Source organism: Bos mutus, unplaced genomic scaffold (genome assembly GCF_027580195.1).
Source record: "Bos mutus isolate GX-2022 unplaced genomic scaffold, NWIPB_WYAK_1.1 CTG283, whole genome shotgun sequence".
In the NCBI taxonomy this organism is placed as follows: Eukaryota; Metazoa; Chordata; class Mammalia; order Artiodactyla; family Bovidae; genus Bos; species Bos mutus.
The window spans coordinates 18,116-39,693 of NW_027219780.1; the positions used below are offsets into that span (position 1 = coordinate 18,116).

General features: G+C 39.8%; 1 protein-coding gene across 1 annotated transcript in view; it reads left to right on the plus strand.

Annotated features, from left to right (window-relative positions):
- Positions 1-21,578, plus strand: part of LOC102271799 (ATP-binding cassette sub-family C member 4-like) — a gene marked incomplete at its 5' end in the record, with an annotated part of 54,740 nt that overhangs the window by 17,338 nt on the left and 15,824 nt on the right. Inside the window, 2 exons of the mRNA XM_070366920.1 lie at positions 4,460-4,615; positions 17,813-17,902. Coding sequence (XP_070223021.1) covers positions 4,460-4,615; positions 17,813-17,902 — 246 coding nt within the window. The remainder of the gene's footprint in view (positions 1-4,459; positions 4,616-17,812; positions 17,903-21,578) is intronic.

The following is a 21,578-nucleotide window of genomic DNA, read 5'->3' on the forward strand; positions in this document are numbered from 1 at the left end:
ATGAAGGAGGGTAGAGAGAACAGTTTTGTAGAAGAGACATCCTGGGGTGGAGTGTTGGGTGCTGAGCTGGCAATCAGGAGTTTAATCTGAGAAGTGAGAGCACATGGACCAGAGTGGGCAGATGCAGGGGGCAGGGAGCCAGGATCTGTTATGCCTCCAGCAAGACATCCTGGGAAAGTGATTCCACTTTTTGGAATCAAATTTATGTCAATTAAAACAAAGCTATAACAGCTGGATTTGTGAGCATGCAGCGAAATAGGCGGTAGTAGAAAGTGGTATTGTACTTTTGGAGGGTAGGTTAGCAGCTTAACAGCTTCCTCTGAAAATATTCATACTTTGCTGTTGTTGTTCAGTCGCCTAGTCATATCTGACTCTTCATGACCCCATGGACTGACACACACCAGGTTTCTCTGTCCCTCACCATCTCCTGCAGTTCGCCCAAATTCATGCTCTTTGTATCAGTGATGCCAGCCAGCCATCTCATCCTCTGTTGTCCCCTTCTCCTCCTGCTTTCAATCCTTCCCTGCATCAGGGTGTTTTCCAATGCATTGGCTCTTTGTGTCAGGTGGCCAAAGTATTGGAGCTTCAGCATCAGTTCTTCCAATGAATATTCAGGCCTGATTTACTTTAGGATTGACTAGTTTGATCTCCTTGCTTTTCAAGGGGTTCATACATGACTCTCAGCAATTCCACATCTGAGAATTTTTGTAAAGGAAATGATTAAGGTTGTTTGCAAATATTTAGCTTCAGGGATATTTAATGCAGAATATTTATAATAGCTAACAATTTGATGCTGCGAGATACCCCACACCCAAGGTAAGAGAAACCCAAGTAAGATGGTAGGTGTTGCAAGAGGGCATCAGAGGGAAAACACACTGAAATAATACTCACAGAAAACTGGTCAGTCTACTCACAATAGGACCACAGCCTTGTCTAACTCAATGAAACTAAACCATGCCCGTGGGGCAACCCAAGATGGGCGGGTCATGGTGGAGAGATCTGACAGAAAGTGGTCCACTGGAGAAGGGAATGGCAAACCACTTCAATATTCTTGCCTTGACAACCCCATGAACAGTATGAAAAGGCAAAATGATAGGATACTGAAAGAGGAACTCCCCAGGTCAGTAGGTGCCTAATATGCTACTGGAGATCAGTGGAGAAATAACTCCAGAAAGAATGAAGGGATGGAGCCAAAGCAAAAAGAATACTCAGCTATGGGTGTGACTGGTGATAGAAGCAAGGTCTGATGCTGTAAAGAGCAGTATTGCATAGGAACCTTGAATGTCAGGTCCATGAATCAAGGCAAATTGGAAGTGGGCAAACAAGAGATGGCAAGAGTGAATGTCAACATTCTAGAAATCAGCGAACTCAAATGGACTGGAATGGGTGAATTTAACTCAGATGCCCATTATATCTACTACTGCGGGCAGGAATCCCTCAGAAGAAATGGAGTAGCCATCATGGTCAACAAAAGAGTCCGAAATGCAGTACTTGGATGCAATCTCAAAAACGACGGAATGATTTCTGTTTGTTTCCAAGGCAAATCATTCAGTATCACAGTAATCCAACTCTATGTCCCAACCAGTAAAGCTGAAGAAGCTGAAGTTGAACGGTTCTATGAAGACCTACAAGACCTTTTAGAATGAATACCCAAAAAAGATGTCCTTTTCATTATAGGGGACTGGAATGCAAAAGTAGTAAGTCAAGAAACACCTGGAGTAACAGGCAAATTTGGCCTTGGAATACGGAATGAGGCAGGGCAAAGACTAATAGAGTTTTGCCAAGAAACTGCACTGGTAATAACAAACACCCCCTTCCAATAACACAAAAGAAGATTCTATACATGGACATCACCAGATGATCAACACCAAAATCAGATTGATTATATTCTTTGCAGCCAAAAATGGAGAAGCTCTATACAGTCAGCAAAGACAAGACCAGGGGCTGACTGTGGCTCAGACCATGAACTCCTTATTGCCAAATTCAGACTGAAATTGAAGAAAGTAGGGAAAACCACTAGACCATTCATGTATGACCTAAATCAAATTCCTTATGACTATACAGTGGAAGTGAGAAATAGATTTAAGGGCCTAGATCTGATAGATAGAGTGCCTGATGAACTATGTAATGAGGTTTGTGACATTGTACAGGAGACAGGGATAAGGAGCATCCCCATGGAAAATAAATGCAAAAAAGCAAAATGGCTGTCTGGGGAGGCCTTACAAATAGCTGTGAAAAGAAGAGAAGTGAAAAACAAAGGAGAAAAGGATAGATATAAGCATCTGAATGCAGAGTTCCAAAGAATAGCAAGAAGAGATAAGAAAGCCTTCTTCAGTGATCAATGCAAAGAAATAGAGGAAAACAACAGAATGAGAAAGACTAGAGATCTCTTCAAGAAAATTGGAGAGAGAGAAAAAAAAGAAAATCAGAGATACCAAAGGAACATTTCAGGCAAAGATGTGCTCGTTAAAGGACAGAAATGGGATGGACCTAACAGAAGCAGAAGATATTAAGAAGAGATGGCGAAGCAGAAGATATTAAGAAGAGATGGCAAGAATACACAGAAGAACTGTACAAAAAAGATCTTCATGACCCAGATAATCACGATGGTGTGATCACTGACCTAGAGCCAGACATCCTGGAATGTGAAGTCAAATGGGCCTTAGAAAGCATCACAATGAACAAAGCTAGTGGAGGTGGTAGAATTCCAGTTGAGCTATTCCAAATCCTGAAAGATGATGCTATGAAAGTGCTGCACTCAATATGCCAGCAAATTTGGAAAACTCAGCAGTGGCCACAGGACTGGAAAAGGTCAGTTTTCATTCCAATCCCAAAGAAAGGCAATGCCAAAGAATGCTCAAACTACTGCACAATTGCACTCATCTCACACGCTAGTAAAGTAATGCTCAAAATTCTCCAAGCCAGGCTTCAGCAATATATGAACCATGAACTTTCTGATGCTCAACCTGGTTTTAGAAAGGGCAGAGGAACCAGAGATCAAATTGCCAACATTCGCTGGATCATGGAAAAGGTAAGAAAGTTCCAGAAAAACCTCTATTCCTGCTTTATTGACTATGCCAAAGCCTTTGACTGTGTGGATCACAATCAACTGTGGAAAATTCTGAAAGAGATGGGAATACCAGACCACCTGATCTGCCTCTTGAGAAATTTGTATGCAGGTCAGGGAGCAACGATGAGAACTGGACATAGAACAACAGACTGGTTCCAAATAGGAAAAGGAGTATGTCAAGGCTGTATATTGTCACCCTGCTTATTTAACTTATATGCAGAGTACATCATGAGAAACGCTGGACTGGAAGAAACAGAAGCTGGAATCAAGATTGCCAGGAGAAATATCAATAACCTCAGATATGCAGATGACACCACCCTTATGGTAGAAAGTGAAGAGGAGCTTAAAAGCCTCTTGATGAAAGTAAAAGTGGAGAGTGAAAAAGTTGGCTTAAAGCTCAACATTCAGAAAACAAAGATCATGGCATCTGGTCCCATCACTTCATGGGAAATAGATGGGGAGACAGTGGAAACAATGTCAGACTGCATTTTTTTGGGCTCCAAAATCACTGCAGATGGTGAGTGCAACTATGAAATTAAAAGACGCTTACTCTTTGGAAGGAAAGTTATGACCAACCTAGATAGCATATTCAAAAGCAGAGACATTACTTTGCCAACAAAGGTCCGTCTAGTCAAGGCTATGGTTTTTCCTGTGGTCATGTATGGATGTGAGAGTTGGACTGTAAAGAAGGCTGAGCGCCCAAGAATTGATGCTTTTGAACTGTGGTGTTGGAGAAGACTCTTGAGAGTCCCTTGGACTGCAAGGAGATCCAACCAGTCCATTCTGAAGGAGATCAGCCCTGGGATTTCTTTGGAAGGAATGATGCTGAAGCTGAAACTCCAGTACTTTGGCCACCTCATGTGAAGAGTTGACTCATTGGAAAAGACTTTGATGCTGGGAGGGACTGGGGGCAAGAGGAGAAGGGGACGACAGAGGATGAGATGGCTGGATGGCATCACTGACTTGATGGACGTCATTCTGGGTGAACTCCGGGAGTTGCTGATGGACAGAGAGGCCTGGGGTGCTGTGATTCATGGGGTCGCAAAGAATCGGGCACGACTGAGTGACGGAATCTATTCTTAGGGTGATGGTGGTCTCAATCAGGGACATTTGTGAATTTCTGTCATATTTGGTTGCCACAATTTTGGGGGTTGCATCTGGTATCTAGCGTTCATGGCTACTTTTAATCATCCTACAATATAGAGGACAGGCTCCTGACCATCAACAATGAATTATCTGGTCCAAAATGTCAGCAGGGCCTTGCTTAAGAAACTTATAGACTATTATTTACATGTAATATAACTTTTAAAATTCATCTTCAACAATCAGGGTTGTCCTGTGTTTTTTGTGCATCCTGTTAATTCTTCATCCCCCTGGGTGTCTTTACAGTATGGCATCGTGGGAAGAACAGGAGCTGGAAAAAGTTCCCTCATTGCTGCCCTTTTTAGATTGTCAGAACTTGAAGGTGACATTTATATTGATGACATCTTGACAACCAGTATTGGGCTTCACGATTTAAGGAAGAAAATGTCAGTTGCACTTCAGGTATGCATAGCAGAACACTCTCACATGTTCTTTTTATAAGGCATCTAAAGTTTAAGTGCTTTTAATTTGATTGGTCTTTTCACGTTAAGTGAATGAGTTGATCCTTTTTTCCCAGTAGAGCATATATTTAGCAGCAGGTATTTTCAACAGTCACTTTCATCAGATACCAGGTTTTGGGTTTTGTTGTTGTTGTTGTTGTTCATTTGTTAGTTTAGTATGCATGTGATTTAATAACTTACTGAGATAGATTTCCGGGCTCAGACTTCCTCAATTTCCACAATTTTATCCACTGATAATCACATAATTATGAGAAAAGAAGGATAAATGGTTTGCTTAGAGCTGGAGAGGTTCCTATAGAGAAACAAAGTGCCTTACAGATGTAATTTTGTTGTGGGAAATGAGGGCATCTTTTTAAAGTGGTTATCTCCATGGAGAACTTTCTGTGAAATTGTGGGGCTTTGAGAATCATAGGACATATAGATGCTCTGGGGAGACTTTGACAATTTAGCCATTAATGAATAATTTTCACCAGGGAGGCAATACAGAATAATAAGGAAGAGCAGGGGACTCAGAATTTTGTCTCTGTGTACCTTAGTTTACTCTGTCTTACGAAGCAGATAACGGTATCATACCCTTAATATGTTGTGAGGACAAAAATAGGTCAATGAATGTGATGTGCTTCATGTAGACCCATATGTGCCAGTTGTGATGGTGGAGTGTTGAGTTGGCCATCTCTTCCTGGGCTCTGATTCTGTTCTCTTTTCCTTTTCTTCATAAAGTAGTAAAACTTTCAGGGAGAGTTTGGAGACTGGATTATATGCATGGGTAGACACTCCTGTCATTCCTTGTGGTTCATTCACTCAACATAATTCTGTGACATTTACTGAGAATTTACTATCCTCCAGGTATATAGCCAAGGGCAACAAAGGCCCTGTGTCCTCATCTATCATCCTCCCCTCTACTTTGACAGATTTGCTGATTTAAAAAATAATTTTGAGTTTTTATTTGTATACTTAGTAATTATCTGCCCATCAAAGGAATCTCAGAAAAATATCTTCTTGAGATGAGAAACAGAGAGGAGATGAGACAGAATGATCCAGGCAAATGTGCTTCCTGTAATGTGGGTGCAATATGTTCTAAAATACCTGTTATCAAGAAGCATGCACAACATGGCACCCAAAGGAAGGCAAATGTGGACATGGGTACAGCTGTTGCTACCTACCTGTGACCTCGAAAATACCTAGGATTACTCTGAGTACTTTTAAAACCAAGATATTATTTTCAGAGTCTATTAAAATGCCACCTCACACCCCTTAAGATGTCTGCTATCAAAGAAAAGAGAAAAAAGAAAGTGACAAATTTTAGCAAGGATGTAGAGAAATTAGAATCCTTGTCCATTGCTGATAGGAATGTAAAATAGTTCAGCTGCTATGTAAATCAACTTGTTGGTTGCTCTGAAAAGTTAAAGATAGAATTATCATATGACCTAGCAATTCTACTTTAGAGTATAAACCCCAAAAAATTGGAAGAAAGGTCTTGAAGAGATACTGGAACATGCATGTTATTGCAGCATTCTTCTCAACAGTCAAAAGGTGGAGGCACACAAGAGTCCACTGACAGATGAATCAACAAGCAAAATGTGGTGCATATACATACAGTAGAATATTGCTGCTGCTGCTGCTAAGTCGCTTCAGTCGTGTCCGACTCTGTGTCCCATAGACGGAAGCCCACCAGGCTCCCCCGTCCCTGGGATTCTCTAGGCAAGAATACTGGAGTGAGGTGCCATTGCCTTCTCCAAGTAGAATATTACTCAGCCTTAAAAAAGAATATTCTGACACATGCCATAGCACAGATGAACCTTGATAAAATTAAGATAAGTGAAATAAGTCCTTTACAAAGGTCAAATACTGTATGATTCTACTAATAGAAGTTACCTAGAGCAGGAAATTCTTGGATACAGGACAAAGAATGGCAGGAGTGCCCAGGAGAGACATTTATTTTTTTATTAATTAATTTATTTTAATTGGAGGCTAATTGCTTTACAATATTGTAGTGGTTTTTGCCATACATTGACATGAATCAGCCATGGGTGTACATGTGTTCCCCATCCTGAACCCCCCTTCCACCTCCCTCCCCATCCCATCCCTCAGGGTCATCCCAGTGTACCAGCCCTGAGCACCCTGTCTCATGCATCAAAACTGGACTGGCGATCTGTTTCACATGTGATAATATACATGTTTCAATGCTATTCTCTCAAATCATCCCAACCTCACCTTCTCCCACAGAGTCCAAAAGACTGTTCTATACATCTGTGTGTCTTTTGATGTCTCACATATAGGGTCATTGTTACCATCTTTCTAAATTCCATATATATGCATTAATATCCTGTATTGGCAGAGAAGGCAATGGCACCCCACTCCAGTACTCTTGCCTGGAAAATCCCATGGATGGAGGAGCCTGGTAGGCTACAGTCCATGGGGTCGTGAAGAGTCAGACACGACTGAGCGACTTCACTTCCACTTTTCACTTTCATGCACTGGAGAAGGAAATGGAAACCCACTCCAGTGTTCTTGCCTGGAGAATCCCAGGGACGGGGGAGCCTGGTGGGCTGCCGTCTATGGGGTCGCACAGAGTCGGACACGACTGAAGTGACTTAGCAGCAGCAGCACCATACTGTATTGGTGTTTTTCTTTCTGACTTACTTCACTCCGTATAATAGGCTCCAGTTTCATCCATCTCACTAGAACTGATTCAAATGCATTCCTTTTAATGGCTGAGTAATATTCCATTGTGTATATGTACCACAGCTTTCTTATTTTTTAAATTTATTTTAATTGGAAGCTAATTACTTTACAGTATAGTGGTGTTTTTTGCCATACATTAACATGAATTAGCCATGGTTGTACCTGTGTTCCCCATCCTGACCCTCCCTCCACCTCCCTCCCCATACCATCCCTTCATGGTCATCCCAGTGCACCAGCCCTGAGCACCCTGTCTCATGCGTTGAACCTGGACTGGCAATGTGTTTCACATGTGATAATATACATGTTTCAAAGCTATTCTCTCAAATCATCCCAACCTTGCCTTCTCCCACAGAGTCCAAAAGTCTGTTCTTTACATCTGTGTCTCTTTTGCTATCTCACATATAGGGTCATCGTTACCATCTTTTTGAATTCCATATATATGCATTAATATAGTGTTTTGGTGTTTTTCTTTCTGACTTACTTCACTCTGTATATTAGGCTCCAGTTTCATCCACCTCATTAGTACTGATTCAAATGCATTCATTTTAATAGCTGAGTAATATTCCATTGTGTATATGTACCACCGCTTTCTTATCCATTCGTCTGCCAATGGACATCTAGGTTGCTTCCGTGTCCTGGATATTGTAAACAGTGTTGCGATGAACATTGGGGTAGACATGTCTCTTTCAGTTCTGGTTTCCTCAGTGTGTATGCCCAGCAGTGGGATTGCTGGGTCATATGGCAGTTCTATTTCCAGTTTGTTAAGGAATCTCCACACTGCTCTCCATAGTGGCTGTACTAGTTTGCATTCCCATCAACAGTGTAAGAGGATTTCTTTTTCTCCACACCCTCTCCAGAATTTATTGTTTATAGATTTTTTGATAGCAGTCATTCTAACCGGCATAAGATGGTACCTCATTGTGGTTTTGATTTGCATTTCTCTGATAATGAGTGATGTTGAGCATTTTTTCACTTGTTTGTTAGCCATCTGTATGTCTTCTTTGGAGAAATGTCTTTTTAGTTCTTTGGCCCATTTTTTGATTGGGTCACTTATTTTTCTGGAATTGAGTGACAGGAGTTCCTTGTATATAATTAAGATTAATTCTTTGTCAGTTACTTCATTTGCTATTATTTTATCCCATTCTGAAGGCTGTCTTTTCACCTTGCTTAGAGTTTCCTTCATTGTGCAAAAGCTTTTAAGTTTAATTAGGTCCCGTTTTTTATTTTTGCTTTTGTTTCCATTACTCTGGGAGGTGGGTCCTCAAGGATCCTGCTATGATTTATGTCAGAGAGTGTTTTGCCTAAGTTTTCCTCTGGGAGTTTTGTAGTTTTGGGTCTTACATTTAGATCTTTAATTAATTTTGAGTTTATTTTTGTGTATGGTGTTAGAAAGTGTTATGGTTTCATTTTTTTTTTACAAGTGGTTGACCAGTTTTCCCAGCACCACTTGTTAAAGAGATTATCTCTTCTCCATTGTATATTCTTGCCTCCTTTGTCAAAGATAAGGTGTCCATAGGTATGTGGATTTATCTCTGGGGTTTCTATTTTGTTCCGTTGACCTGTTTCTGTCTTTGTGCCAGTACCATACAGTCTTGATGACAGTTGCTTTGTAGTATAGCCTGAAGTCAGGCAGGTTGATTTCTCCAGTTCCATTCTTCTTTCTCAATATTGCTTTGGCTATTCGAGGTTTTTTGTATTTCAATACAAGTTGTGAAAATATTTGTTCTAGTTCTCTGAAAAATACCATTGGTAGCTTAATAGGGATTGCATTAAATCTGTAGATTTCTTTGGGTAGTATACTCATTTTCACTATATTGATTCTACTGATCCGTGAACATGGTGTATTTATCCATCTATTTGTGTCATCTTTGATTTCTTTCATCAGTGTTTTATAGTTTTCTATATATAGGTTTTTTTGTTTCTTTAGGTAGATTTATTCCTAAGCTTTCATTCTTTTTCTTGCAATGTTGTTTCCTTAAGTTCTCTTTCTGTTTTGTCATTGTTAGTGTATAGGACTGCAAGGGATTTCTGTGTGTTAATTTTATATCCTGCAACTTTACTGTATTCATTAATTCAGTTCAGTTGCTCAGTCATTTTTGACTCTTTGCGACTCCAAGAACTGCAGCACACCAGGCCTCCCTGTCCATCACCAACTCCCAGAGTCCACCCAAACCCATGTCCATCGAATCATCCTCTGTTGAATCAGCCATCTAACCATCTCATCCTCTGTTGTCCCTTATCCTCTTGCCCTCAATCTTCCAAGCATCAAGGTCTTTTCAAATGAGTCAACTCTTCACATCAGGTGGCAAAAGTATTGGAGTTTCAGCTTCAACATCAGTCATTCCAATGAACACCCAGGACTGATCTCCTTTAGGATGGACTGGTTGGATCTCCTTGTAGTCCAAGGGACTCTCAAGAGTCTTCTCCAACACCACAGCTCTGGTAATTTTCTGGTGAACTCTTTAGGGTTTTCTATGTAGAGGATCATGTCATCTGCAAACAGTGAGGGTTTTCCTTCTTCTTTTCCAATCTGGATTCTTTTATTTATTTTTCTTCTCTGATTGCTGTGGCTAAAAACTTCCAAAACTATGTTGAATAGTTGTGGTGAGAGTAGGTACCCTTGTGTTGTTCCTGACTTTAGGGGAAATGCTTTCCATTTTTCACCATTGAAGATAATGTTTGCTGTGGGTTTATCATATATGGCTTTTATTATGTTGACGTATGTTCCTTTTATTCCTGCTTTCTGAAGGGTTTTTATCATACATGGATGTTGACTTTTGTTAAAGGCTTTCTCTACATCTATTGAGATAATCATATGTTTTTTATCTTTCAATTTGTTAATGTGCTGTATCACATTGATTGATTTGTAGATATTAAAGAATCCTTGCATCCCTGGGATAAAGCCCACTTTGTCATGATGTATTATCTTTTAAATATGTTGTTGGATTCTGTTTGCAGACTTTTGTTAAATATTTTTGACTCTATATTCCTCAGGAATATTGGCCTTTAGTTTTCTTTTTATGTAGCATCTTTGTCAGGTTTTGGTATTAGGATGATGGTGGCCTCAAAGAATGAGTTTGGAAGTTTACCTTCCTCTGCAATTTTCTGGAAGAATTTGAGTAGAATAAGTGTTAGCTCTTCTCTAAATTTTTGGTAGAATTCAACTGTGAAGCCGTCTGGTCCTGGGCTTTTCTTTACTAGAAGATTTCTGATTACAGTTTCAATTTCCATGCATGTGATGGCTCTGTTAAGATTTCTATTTCTTACTGGTTCAGTTTTGGAGAGTTATACTTTTCTAAGAATTTGTCCATTTCTTCCAAGTTGTCAGTTTTATTGGCATATAGTTGCTGATAGTAGTCTCTTATGATCCTTTGTATTTCTGTGTTGTCTGTTGTGATTTCTCATTTTTCATTTTGTTGATTTGATTCTTCTCCCTGTTTTTCATGATGAGCCTGGCTAATGGTTTGTCTATTTTATTTATCTTCTCAAAGAACAAACTTTTAGTTTTGTTGATTTTTGTTCTTTTGTTTCTTTGTCATTTACTTCTGCTCTGATTTTTGTGATTTCTTTCCTTCTACTAACCCCAGGGTTCTTAATTTCTTCTTTTTCTAGTTGCTTTAGGTGTAAAGTTGGGTTATTTATTTGATTTTTCTCTTGTTTCTTGAGGTAAGCTTGTGTTGCTATGAACCTTCCACTTATCACTGCTTTAACTGAATCCCTTAGGTTTTGGGTTGTCTTGTTTTCATTTTCATTCATTTCTATGCATATTTTGATTTCTTCTGTGATTTGTTGGTTATTCATAGCATGTTGTTTAGCCTCAATATGTTTGAATTTTTATAGTTTTTCTCCTGTAGTTGACATCTAATCTTACCTCATTGTGATCAGAAAAGAAGCTTGAAATGATTTCAGTTTTTTTGAATTTACCAAGGCTAGATTTATGGCCCAGGATGTGATCTATCCTGGAGAAGGTTCCGTGTGCACTTAAGAAAAAGGTGAAATTCATTGTTTTGGGGTGAAATGTCCTACAGATATCAATCAGGTCTAACTGGTCCATTGTATCCTTAAAAGTTTGTGTTTCCTTGTTAATTTTCTGTTTAGTTGATATATCCATAGATGGGTGCAGGGAGGGAGGAACATTGCAAACAAATATCACTAGCAGGTGTGGGGAGTGCACACAGTGTCTGGGCCACACTGGGTTTGCCCCCGTTCATGGTGTATGTGCTTTCCCAGTCTGCACTGCTCAGGCTCCAGGTTGCTATGCAGGGGAATGTCTGAGGCGGGATGGGTTGCATGCACTTCCCAGGTCTAAGCCGTTCAGGTTCTCTGGTACTCTACAAAGGCACAGACTCGGTTGGGCCTGCATTTTGTGCCCTTCCCAGGTCCAAGCAGCTCAGGCGACCAAGTGCTTGATGACCACACTCTCTCCAGGTGGGTGGTGCATCTTATTACCTCCCGGGTCCCAGCCGCTAGGTTTTCTGGCTGCTCAGTGAGAGCACCATCTCAGGTGTGCTGTGTATCTCCTCTGGGAAGCTGATCTCTGGCTGTGACCCTCTTGGTGGTTGTCAACCATCCAGGACCCCAGGAAGTCTTGGTTATCAACTGTGGGCCTGCTCACAGTTTGGTGGAGGATGCCGTCTCTGGGGCTGAGTTTGCCCCTTTCCCACTCTGGCTGTTGTCTTCCTGCCTCCAGTGGGGGATTGGCCTGTCCACAGCCGGATAGCTTTCCTCTGGTATTTGTGCAGTCCTTTGTTCTGTGAGCCGGCCCAGTATGCCTTAGGTTAGAGCTTTTCACGGGAAAGTTCTCTCTCTCTCTCTCTTTATTTTCTCTTTTTCTCTGACTATCCCACAGTTTGGGTTGCTATCTCACATTAGGTCCCTCAGATTGCCCTCAGGGCATTCAGGCCCGGTCCTTACCCTGAGCAATGCACCCTGTACCTCCCTGTTCAGCCCCCGTTTGCTGGTGGTGGATGCGAGCATCTGGGCTACTCCTCCCCTGGGATTTGTGGTTAGGCATGTGATCTATGGGTTTTATTTATTTTTCCTCCCAGTTATGTTGCCCTCTGAGATTCCAAAACTCCCCACAGACCCACCAGTGAGAGGGTTTCCTAGTGTTTGGAAACTTCTCTTTCACGACTCCCTCCCCGGGATGGATGTCCATCCCTAACTCTTTTTGCCTCTCTTTTTATCTTTTATATTTTGTCCTACCTCCTTTAAAAGATGATGGGCTGCCTTTCTGAGTGCCTGGTGTCCTCTGCCAGTGATCAGAAGTTGTTTTGTGGAATTTGCTCAGCGTTCAAATGGTCTTTCAATGAATTTGTGGGGGAGAAAGTGGTCTCCCTGTCCTATTCCTCGGCCATCTTGGGACACCCCCCCCCCCAGGGAAGGGGGACTTGTTGAATAATGGGTACAGAGTTTCAGTTCTTTAAGATGAAAGATATGTGGGTGGATGGTGGCGATGGCTATACAACAATGTGAATGTATTTAACACCACTGAACTTTTTATGTGTATTTTATCACAATTGAAAAAAAAAATTTTTTCAAAGGTATCCCTTTCAGGAAAAAACAGGAAGAACTTTTTAGCACATTGAGTCCCCATACTTAGGGATTTCCTCTGGCTATTAGATTTATGACTTATGGTTACAATGGAAAATAAATGAGCTTAAATTCCCAGTTTTATGTTTTGATGGTATTCATCTCTGAAATGACTATGTGAGATTAGTTAGTAGAAATAAAGGGCATGTCTGTAAAGTCCTTTCAGATCCTTGGATGCAAAGCTTTAGAAAAATGCCCTGTGTTATTTTTAATGCTTCTTAATAGGAAAAAGTTGTATGCTTGTATACATAAAATAACTCTGTAAATAAATAATGTTAGATGATTACTGGCTCTGCCAATAATATTTGGAAGCACATCTGAGCAAAGACTAAACATGCCTTGACATCAGCATATTTTGGTTCTATTCTGTTGGTTTCCATCCTTCCTTTGAGCATGTTCTAGGTACATACTCCAGAGATCATGCTTACAAAATAGTGCTAAGCTTTGTATCCATGTAGATTCCACTTTATATGCCTTTGTCTCCAAGGTGCAGTGTTGGTTGATTAAAGAGAAATAACCTGGAGAAAATTTTCAATGTGTAAAGATTCTCAGGAAGCCATTCAGGAGGCAGACAGGGCTAGAATGGTTAAGAATGTAGACCAAGTGTCAATGTGACCACAGTTTATTCCTGCTCTGCCTCATCAACTGTGGAGTGTTAATGATGTCACTTGGCTGCCAAGCTTCAACATCCTCGTCCTTAAACCCAGTCTGGAAAGAATTGCCCCACAGATTTGTTGTGAAGATGTAACTTAGTGAGATAATGTTTGTGCCCATGTCTCATTCTTAGGAATGCTCAGTCATCAGGAACTGTTATTATTCTTAAGAATCAGGGTACTGGCCTTTTGGGTATTATTTCTACTTAAGTAAAAGAGTAACACCTTTTGAAATGACTTTACTCTTTAATTTCTGTTTATGTGTTCATGGTCTTTGGTGATTTTCTTTATATTTGTTGTTTAATAATAAAAAACTAAATCATTACATAAATATGAATAGTAAAGCCAAGAAACAGAAAATAAAAACAAACCAAAACCAAAAAAAACAAAAACAAAAAACCAATAGGAATTTTGAGGAAAAGCACAAAAGAGAAATGTATCTAACATTTTCCACCAAGAGCAAGAAATCAGACTAAAATTTTTTTGTATTTTGATTTCTGGCTTTCCTCCCACCAACTTCTTTCCTAACCATCACCTTGTACACACTCTTACTTTCCAACCCCCCACCAAGACCACCAGCTTTTTCTCAGCCCTCCCTATACTCTTAACTATTTTCTTTCTCTCTCTTTGAGGAGAGGGCCTGTATCTCTCATTTCTGTTCCCCTAGTGCTTGCTGCAGTCCCTGACAAATTACATGAGTATTAATAATTCCTAAAATTTATGGAATCATTAGCACATTTTATTTTCTTATCCCACCATTTCCTGCTTAATCCTCACAATTTGTGGTTATCCTCATCTGACAGGGTTAAAAACTGAGTCACTGGGAGATTATCCTACTTTTCAAGTAAGGGGCAGAGCCAGGATTCAAATTTTATGCATGTCTATTTTTTTTTCAATTGAAGTATAGTTGATTCACAGTGTTTCAACTGTATAGTGAAGAGTTTCAGCTTTATCTCCAAAGACTCCCATTGCAGTACAGTAAAATCCAAAATACTAATCATATGACAGAGACCTACACTCTCCAGTCTCCACCTTGTCCACTTCTCAGTCGTGTCCATCTCTTTGTGATCCCATGGACTGCAGCATGCCAGGATTCTCTGTCAATCATCAACACCCAGAGCTTGCTCAAACTCATGTCTATCGAGTCAGTGATGCCATCCAACCATCCCCTTCTCCTCCTGCCTTCAGTCTTTCCCAGCATCAGGGTCTTTTCCAATGAGTCAGATTTTCACATTAGATAGCCAAAGCATTGAAGCTTCAGCTTCAGCATCAGTCCTTCCAGTGAATATTCAGGGTTGATTTCCTTTAGGATTGACTGGTTTGATCTCCTTATAGTCCAAGGGACTCTCAAGAATCTTCTCCTACACTACAGTTCAGAAGCATCAATTTTTCAGCTGTGTTGTACTCATCAGATATTTTCCCCTTTTTTCCTACCATCCCACTTGAAAGGACTCCCCAAACCATAGCAAGAGTGAATAAGGATAGAGCAAAGCCAGAAGATACTACTCCTATTTCTCTGTCCCTCGTTTGGACAATATCAGTTTAGAAATTGGTTTATGTGCTTGTATGTCAGGAGCTGATATGTGTCAAGAGAAGATACTCAAAATCTTATCCGTCCCCAACCAAAAAGCCCTTTGTCCTTACAGCATCATGCTAGCTGCAGAGGTGGAGAACGTCTATTAGTTTGCTTACTTGAATTTACTTGTCTAAGTGCAAAAACTTACATTCCTTTTCCCCTCAAATGAGTATGAAGCAGTGATGCTTGTGTCTCAACATCCCAGTGTAGGGAACTTAGAAAGCTGAGAGCAGACTCTGCAGAGGGGGAGCCCAGTGGTGTTTATTTGAGTTGCCTCTCTTAGCTGAGCCAGGCCCACACCATCTTCCCTGGATCCCTGGTCCCTGTAATCCTGGAAGCAGCAGGGAGCTTCCATGGTGGTCTCTCTTCCTCCCAGGCTCATCCCCATCACTGCTGACCCCACATGAACAGGTCAGAACTGGGGGAGGTGTGATGGTAACAAGGACCTGGGTAGGAGCAAAGACAGAGGAGTGGGGACATAGACCATCAGTCATAGGGGGAACATTCAAAGATGAATACTGTGTTCTTAAGAAGGTACTCCTCAACTTCTGTTCCAAATTTCAGGAATAAGCAAAAATGAAAATTCTTAAATAATTTCCTTAAACACAACAGGTAGCTGAAGTATGTGCATCCTTTGTGCTCAGGATCTGAAGTAGTTCAATATGTCCCCCAGAAAGAACAGTGATTGAGATTATATGCAGGGAGCAGCCAGTTTACTTGAAAGAAACTGGAAAATGGAAGGAAGATGGAGAAGTGAAGGAGGAAGAATATTGGGGACCAGCCTCCCCTCGCCTGGCCGTGGCACTTGTGTAAACCTCATGGAGACAGCTGAAGGATGAGAAATCACCTACACGTGGGAATCTTAGGGTTGATAATTACAAAGTGTAATAACTTTTTATAAAAATCTGAAGTAGAATGGTGGTTATTCCCCTGACAAGGGACGCTTACCATTGTTTAGATGGTTGTTAGCCTTTGATCCTAAATTCGAGTTTTAAGGGAAACCTTAAATTTGGGTCTCGAGTTTTTTTTAGTTCAGTTCAGTACTCATTCTGAAATATTGTTCGACTAGTGATTTTCAGTGCTTTGGAGGCATGTTGGCCACTTAATCAACTTTATGCAAATAAATCTCCCTCTGTAATGTCTTTTTAATTGTGGATTTGCTCAGGGATATCTCTTTTTTGGTGGCACACTGTGAGTTTTCTGTATTCATTTCTCTCTCACCAGACTTAAAACTGAGACCATATTGAAGGAAGGTCTGGAAGGCTTCCTGAGTATCATTCTTCCTCATGATTAGGGAAAAGAAATGTCTATCTTCATCTTTCGTCTCAGGCTTTTGTGAAGTGAGGAGGAAAGTCCAGCCCCAAGGCCAGGCAGGATTTGAACGTGGGAATTCAGAGCAGTTCTGGGTACCGGTGGAAGAGTCAGGTCTCCTCTTGTTCCCATGCGTGTGCCTCCCCTTGTTCTGCCCCCTTCACTGAAATGAGCCTATTGGGCTCTTCACTGCTGTTTATATTCTTATGACCTAGCTTACTAGAACCTTCCAGAAGAAAATGTAAATGGCCTACATGAGCTTATGTACAGGATTCTCTCTTGAAGCCAAGAGGAGGCACATATTTCCAGAGTAATTTACTTGTGGCTCCTCCTGAAGCAGATGAATAGGAAGAACTATTTAAATTAAAGTATCATGACACAGGTCACAGTGGGTTTCAAGTCCTCCTCGTCTTGTAGTTAATAACGAGGTTCTGTGAGGCAGGTCATCCTGACATACAGGTTAGAGAATGTGGGACCAGCTGATGCAGAATCAGAGATCTCTCCGTGGACAGACGTGCTGCAGACACCAGGAGTTGACGTTCCCCTTGCACACGTGGAGATGTTCATTTCACACATGTGGAGAGATTTCAGATCCTAGAAGACAGTCTGACCAATGGAGAAAATAGTCTAGTTTATTCTTCAGTGCAATGTGTAAATATTTAATGATTTGCTTGAGGCACAATTGAAAAGACCCTGATATTGAGAAAGATTGAGGGTAGGAGGAGACAGGGATGACAGAAGATGAGATGGTTGGATGGCATCACTGATTCAATGGACATGAGTTTTGGTAAACTCTGGGAGTTGGTGATGGACAGGAAGGCCTGGCGTACTGTGGTTCATGGGGTCGCAAAGAGCTGGACATGACTGAGCGACTGAACTAAACTGAACAAACCTCTACTAACCATGCTGTTGGTATTTTCCAGTCACACCAGGATTTACAGTTAATTTTTATAGATCTTGATGTTAAGTTTCTCATGTTATTATTTCCTCAGTTTGTGTGAGTGTTTAAGCAGATACTTATTACCAGGGTGATATTAAAAAAAAAAAAATCTTCGTTTGTCTTCAGTATTTTCCTTAAGATGAAAAAAAACTTCTTAAATATTTCTTTTGTTAGTGTTCAGTAGTCCAATAGATATTTTGTAGCACACTTTGTACAATGGAAAGTTATTTTAGATATAGTTTTGTAAACATACATTTGCAACTTTATTATTAATAATTAATGAATTTAGATGTTTTTGTATTTTAATTTTGACATTCTGTGCACATTGGAATAAAATGAAAAGAGGTTAAGGTAATGACATTCACTATTTTGGGTATTTAGGAACCTGTTTTATTCACTGGAACAATGAGGAAAAATCTGGATCCCTTTAATGAGCATACGGATAATGAACTGTGGAATGCCTTAGAAGAGGTAATTTATTAATAGTAACTGTAATTAACTCGTTAGCATTAGTATTTGTGTGTTCACATTTAGAGCATTGCAGATAATTAAGGGGAGCATATCAGTTTCACTGACTTGGTTTAACTCCTAGGAAAACACTGATGACATGGGTGCACTTAAAAATGTGTGTATTGATGATGATGAAAATCAATAATATAATGCAACATGTTTTCATTTCAGCTATTTCCCTAGAACCCTGAACAAATAGATACATTATCTTGTCCTTAGCAGAGTACTCAATTGGATGTTAAAACTGTGGGATCAAATTCTACTAGTGAGCTAGTGAATTAATTACTCCATTATACTCCAATATTCATTTTATTCCTCTGGTCTTAGAAAACATCTACTAAGTGAAGACAATAGTAGTTTTTCCTTATTAACTAAAAGATATAAACAAGATCATACTAATAAAATGTAGAAGTTTCATAGGAAAGTGTTTGTAAATGTAAATTATATAGTCGGGATTGATGATTATTTATTGGCAATCATGTCATTTTAATGCTGTAGCATTAATGCACATAACAGAACCATGGAACATCTGCTCAGCTTTTATATGGGTAGGTTCATTTCTAGAGAATTTTCTGTTATTTGTGTCATGTTTTCCCTTGCCCCACTTCTTTGAATTTCCTTACCCTTGCATGAAAAAAAATTTTTTTTATTATTAAGTTGCTGTCAGTTTGTATTTTAATACAAACTATTTTGTGTATTTGCACTCATTTTACAAATCAATTCTACTGATGGAAGAAACCCTAGACTTCTAAGCCATAAACAGATTTCTAATTTCTCCTAGGACCTAGCTCAGTCTTTTGTTTTTAAAAAGTAAGAATTAGCATTTCTATACATTAATGATGAAAGATCAGAAAGAGAAATTGAGAAAACAATTTAATTTACCATTGCAATAAAACAAATAAAATACCTAGAAATAAACCTACCTGAGGAGGCAAAAGACCTGTACTCATAAAACTACAAGATACTGACAAAAGAAATCAAAGATGATGCAAACCAGATGGAAGGATATACCATGTTCTTGGATTGGAAGAAACAATATTGTGAAAATGACTATACTACCCAAAGAATCTACAGATTCAGTACAATCTCTGTCAATTACCAATGGCATTATTCATAGAATTAGAGCCAAAAATTTTACAGTTTTAATGGAAATACAAAAGACCCCAAGTAGCCAAAGCAGTCTTAAGAAAGAAAAACAAAGCTGGAGAAATTAGGTTCCCTGACTTCAGAATATATTATTGAGTTGGCCAAAAAGTTTGTTACATAAGATTTTATGGAAAAATTAATGAACTTTTCGGCCAGTTCAATACAAAGCTAGAGTAATCAAGATGATATGGCACTGGCACAAAAACAGAAATATAGATCAATGGAACAGGCTAGAGAGCCGCGAGATGAACTCACATACCTGTGGTCAACTAATCTATGACGAAGGAAGGGAGAATATACAATGGGGAAAAGGCATTCTCTTCAGTAAGTGCTGTGGGGAAACTGGTCAGCTCTGTGTAAAAGAATAAAATTATAATACTCCCTAATACTGTATACAAAAATAAACTCAAAGTGGATTGAAAACCTAAAAGTAAGACCAGATACTATGAAATTCTTAGAGGAAAACACAGGGAAAACACTCTACATACATAACTTCCAAATGTTTGATTGATCTTTTCATTTCAGAGAAGTGTGGCATATTTTTTTAAATTTTTTTGTTGTTGATGTTACACAAATCTGAGAGATTGCTTCTTCATGTTGGTTTGAATTGGTGTGTTTTTCATTTAGTGTCACCCTTCCAGGGAAGCTCTGGAATCTGTAATATACAGATGAGTCTTGACTGTGAGCAGGCAGGTTTGGAGGTATGACCATCTCTAGCCAGTAATTCCGGAGAAGGCAATGGCACCCCACTCCAGTACTCTTGCCTGGAAAATCCCATTGACGGAGGAGACTGGTGGGCTGCCGTCCGTGGGGTCGCTAAGAGTCGGACACGACTGAGCGACTTCACTTTCACTTTTCACTTTCGTGCATTGGAGAAGGAAATGGCAACCCACTCCAGTGTTCTTGCCTGGAGAATCCCAGGGACAGGGTAGCCTGGTGGGCCGTCTATGGTGTCTCACAGAGTCGGACACGACGTAAGCGACTTAGTAGTAGTAGTAGCAGCAGCAGCAGCAGCCACCAGTAATTCTGGTTTCTGAGGGATGTCACCACTGAGTCTTTATACACCCACCCTGATTTTCAGCAGCATGTGAATTTTATTTTCTTAAATTGGGTAGATTGCTTCACCTTCTCCTGCCTGAAAAGCAGTGCACCTCTAATTTCATTTAAGTTTGTGAGTCTTTTACAGTAAAATTCTATAAGAGAAGAGGTTTGTAGAGCATTTAACCATTAAATGTAAAGAACGACAGGATGATCCACTACTCTTGAATTCATAGGACAAATTTAATGGTGAAATTGGGACACATCTTTAAAAAAATGTACTGGTCAATTATTTTTCTATTTGTTTCTCAGATCGAGACCTTTTTTCACAGATTCTCAGGTAGCAGTACTCTAGAATTTTACAACATATTGTTCCATGGACAGAGAGCCAATGTTAATCTAAATTATAAAAATGCAGAAGTGGTAGATAATACTAAAATTTACTTCTATTTAAACTACATTTGGAACTTTATGTAAAAAGAGAGCAATGTGAGTTTATTTTACAAAATGAAATGTGTGGTTTCCATGTAGTGTTTCTGGAATTAACTCTGTTAACTTTGGTGATATCACTTAGAGAAATCGTCCCATCATTATGTTTTACTAGGAATAGATTCCTTAAGAGTGTTTTAAAAGAAAACTTATCAAATCATTCATTGAAAAACATACAAGTGTGATAAATAAATAATTCCTAGAGACTCTGGAAAAGGGGGAGATTGATCACTCTAAGTTATTGTTATTCAGTTTCTGAGTCATGTCTGACTCTTTGTGACCCCATGGACTACAGCATGCCAGGCTTCCCTATCCCTCACCATTTCCTGGAGTTTGACCAAGTTCATGTCTATTGAATTGATGATGCCATCCAGCCATCTCATCCTCTGTCTCCCTCTTCTTCTGCCTTCAGTTTTGCACAGCATCTCTTTTCCAATGAGTCAACTGTTTGCATCAGGCAGCCAAAATATTGGTGCTTCAGCTTCAGCATCAGTCCTTCCAGAGACTATTCAGGGTTGATTTCCTTTAAGATTGACTAATTTGATCTCCTTGTTTTCCAAGGGACTCTCAGTAGTGTTCTCCAGTACCACAATTTAAAAGCATCAATTCTTCAGTGCTCTTCTGTTGTCCAGCTCTTGCACCTGTTAATGACTACTGGAATGACCATAGGTTTGATTATATGGACCTTTGTCAGCAAAGTGATATTTTTGCTTTTAAACACACTGTCTAGTTTTGTCATAGTTTTCCTGCCAAGAGGCAACTGTTTTCTAATTTCTAGCCTACAGTCACCATCTGCACTGATTTTAGAGTCCAAGAAAGGGAAATCTGCCACTGCTTCTATCTTTTCCCCTTCTATTTGCCATGAAATGATGGGACTGGATGCCATGATCTTAGTTTTCTTAATGTTGAGTTTTAAGCCAGCTTTTTCACTCTCCTCATTCATCCTCATCAAGAGGTATCACTA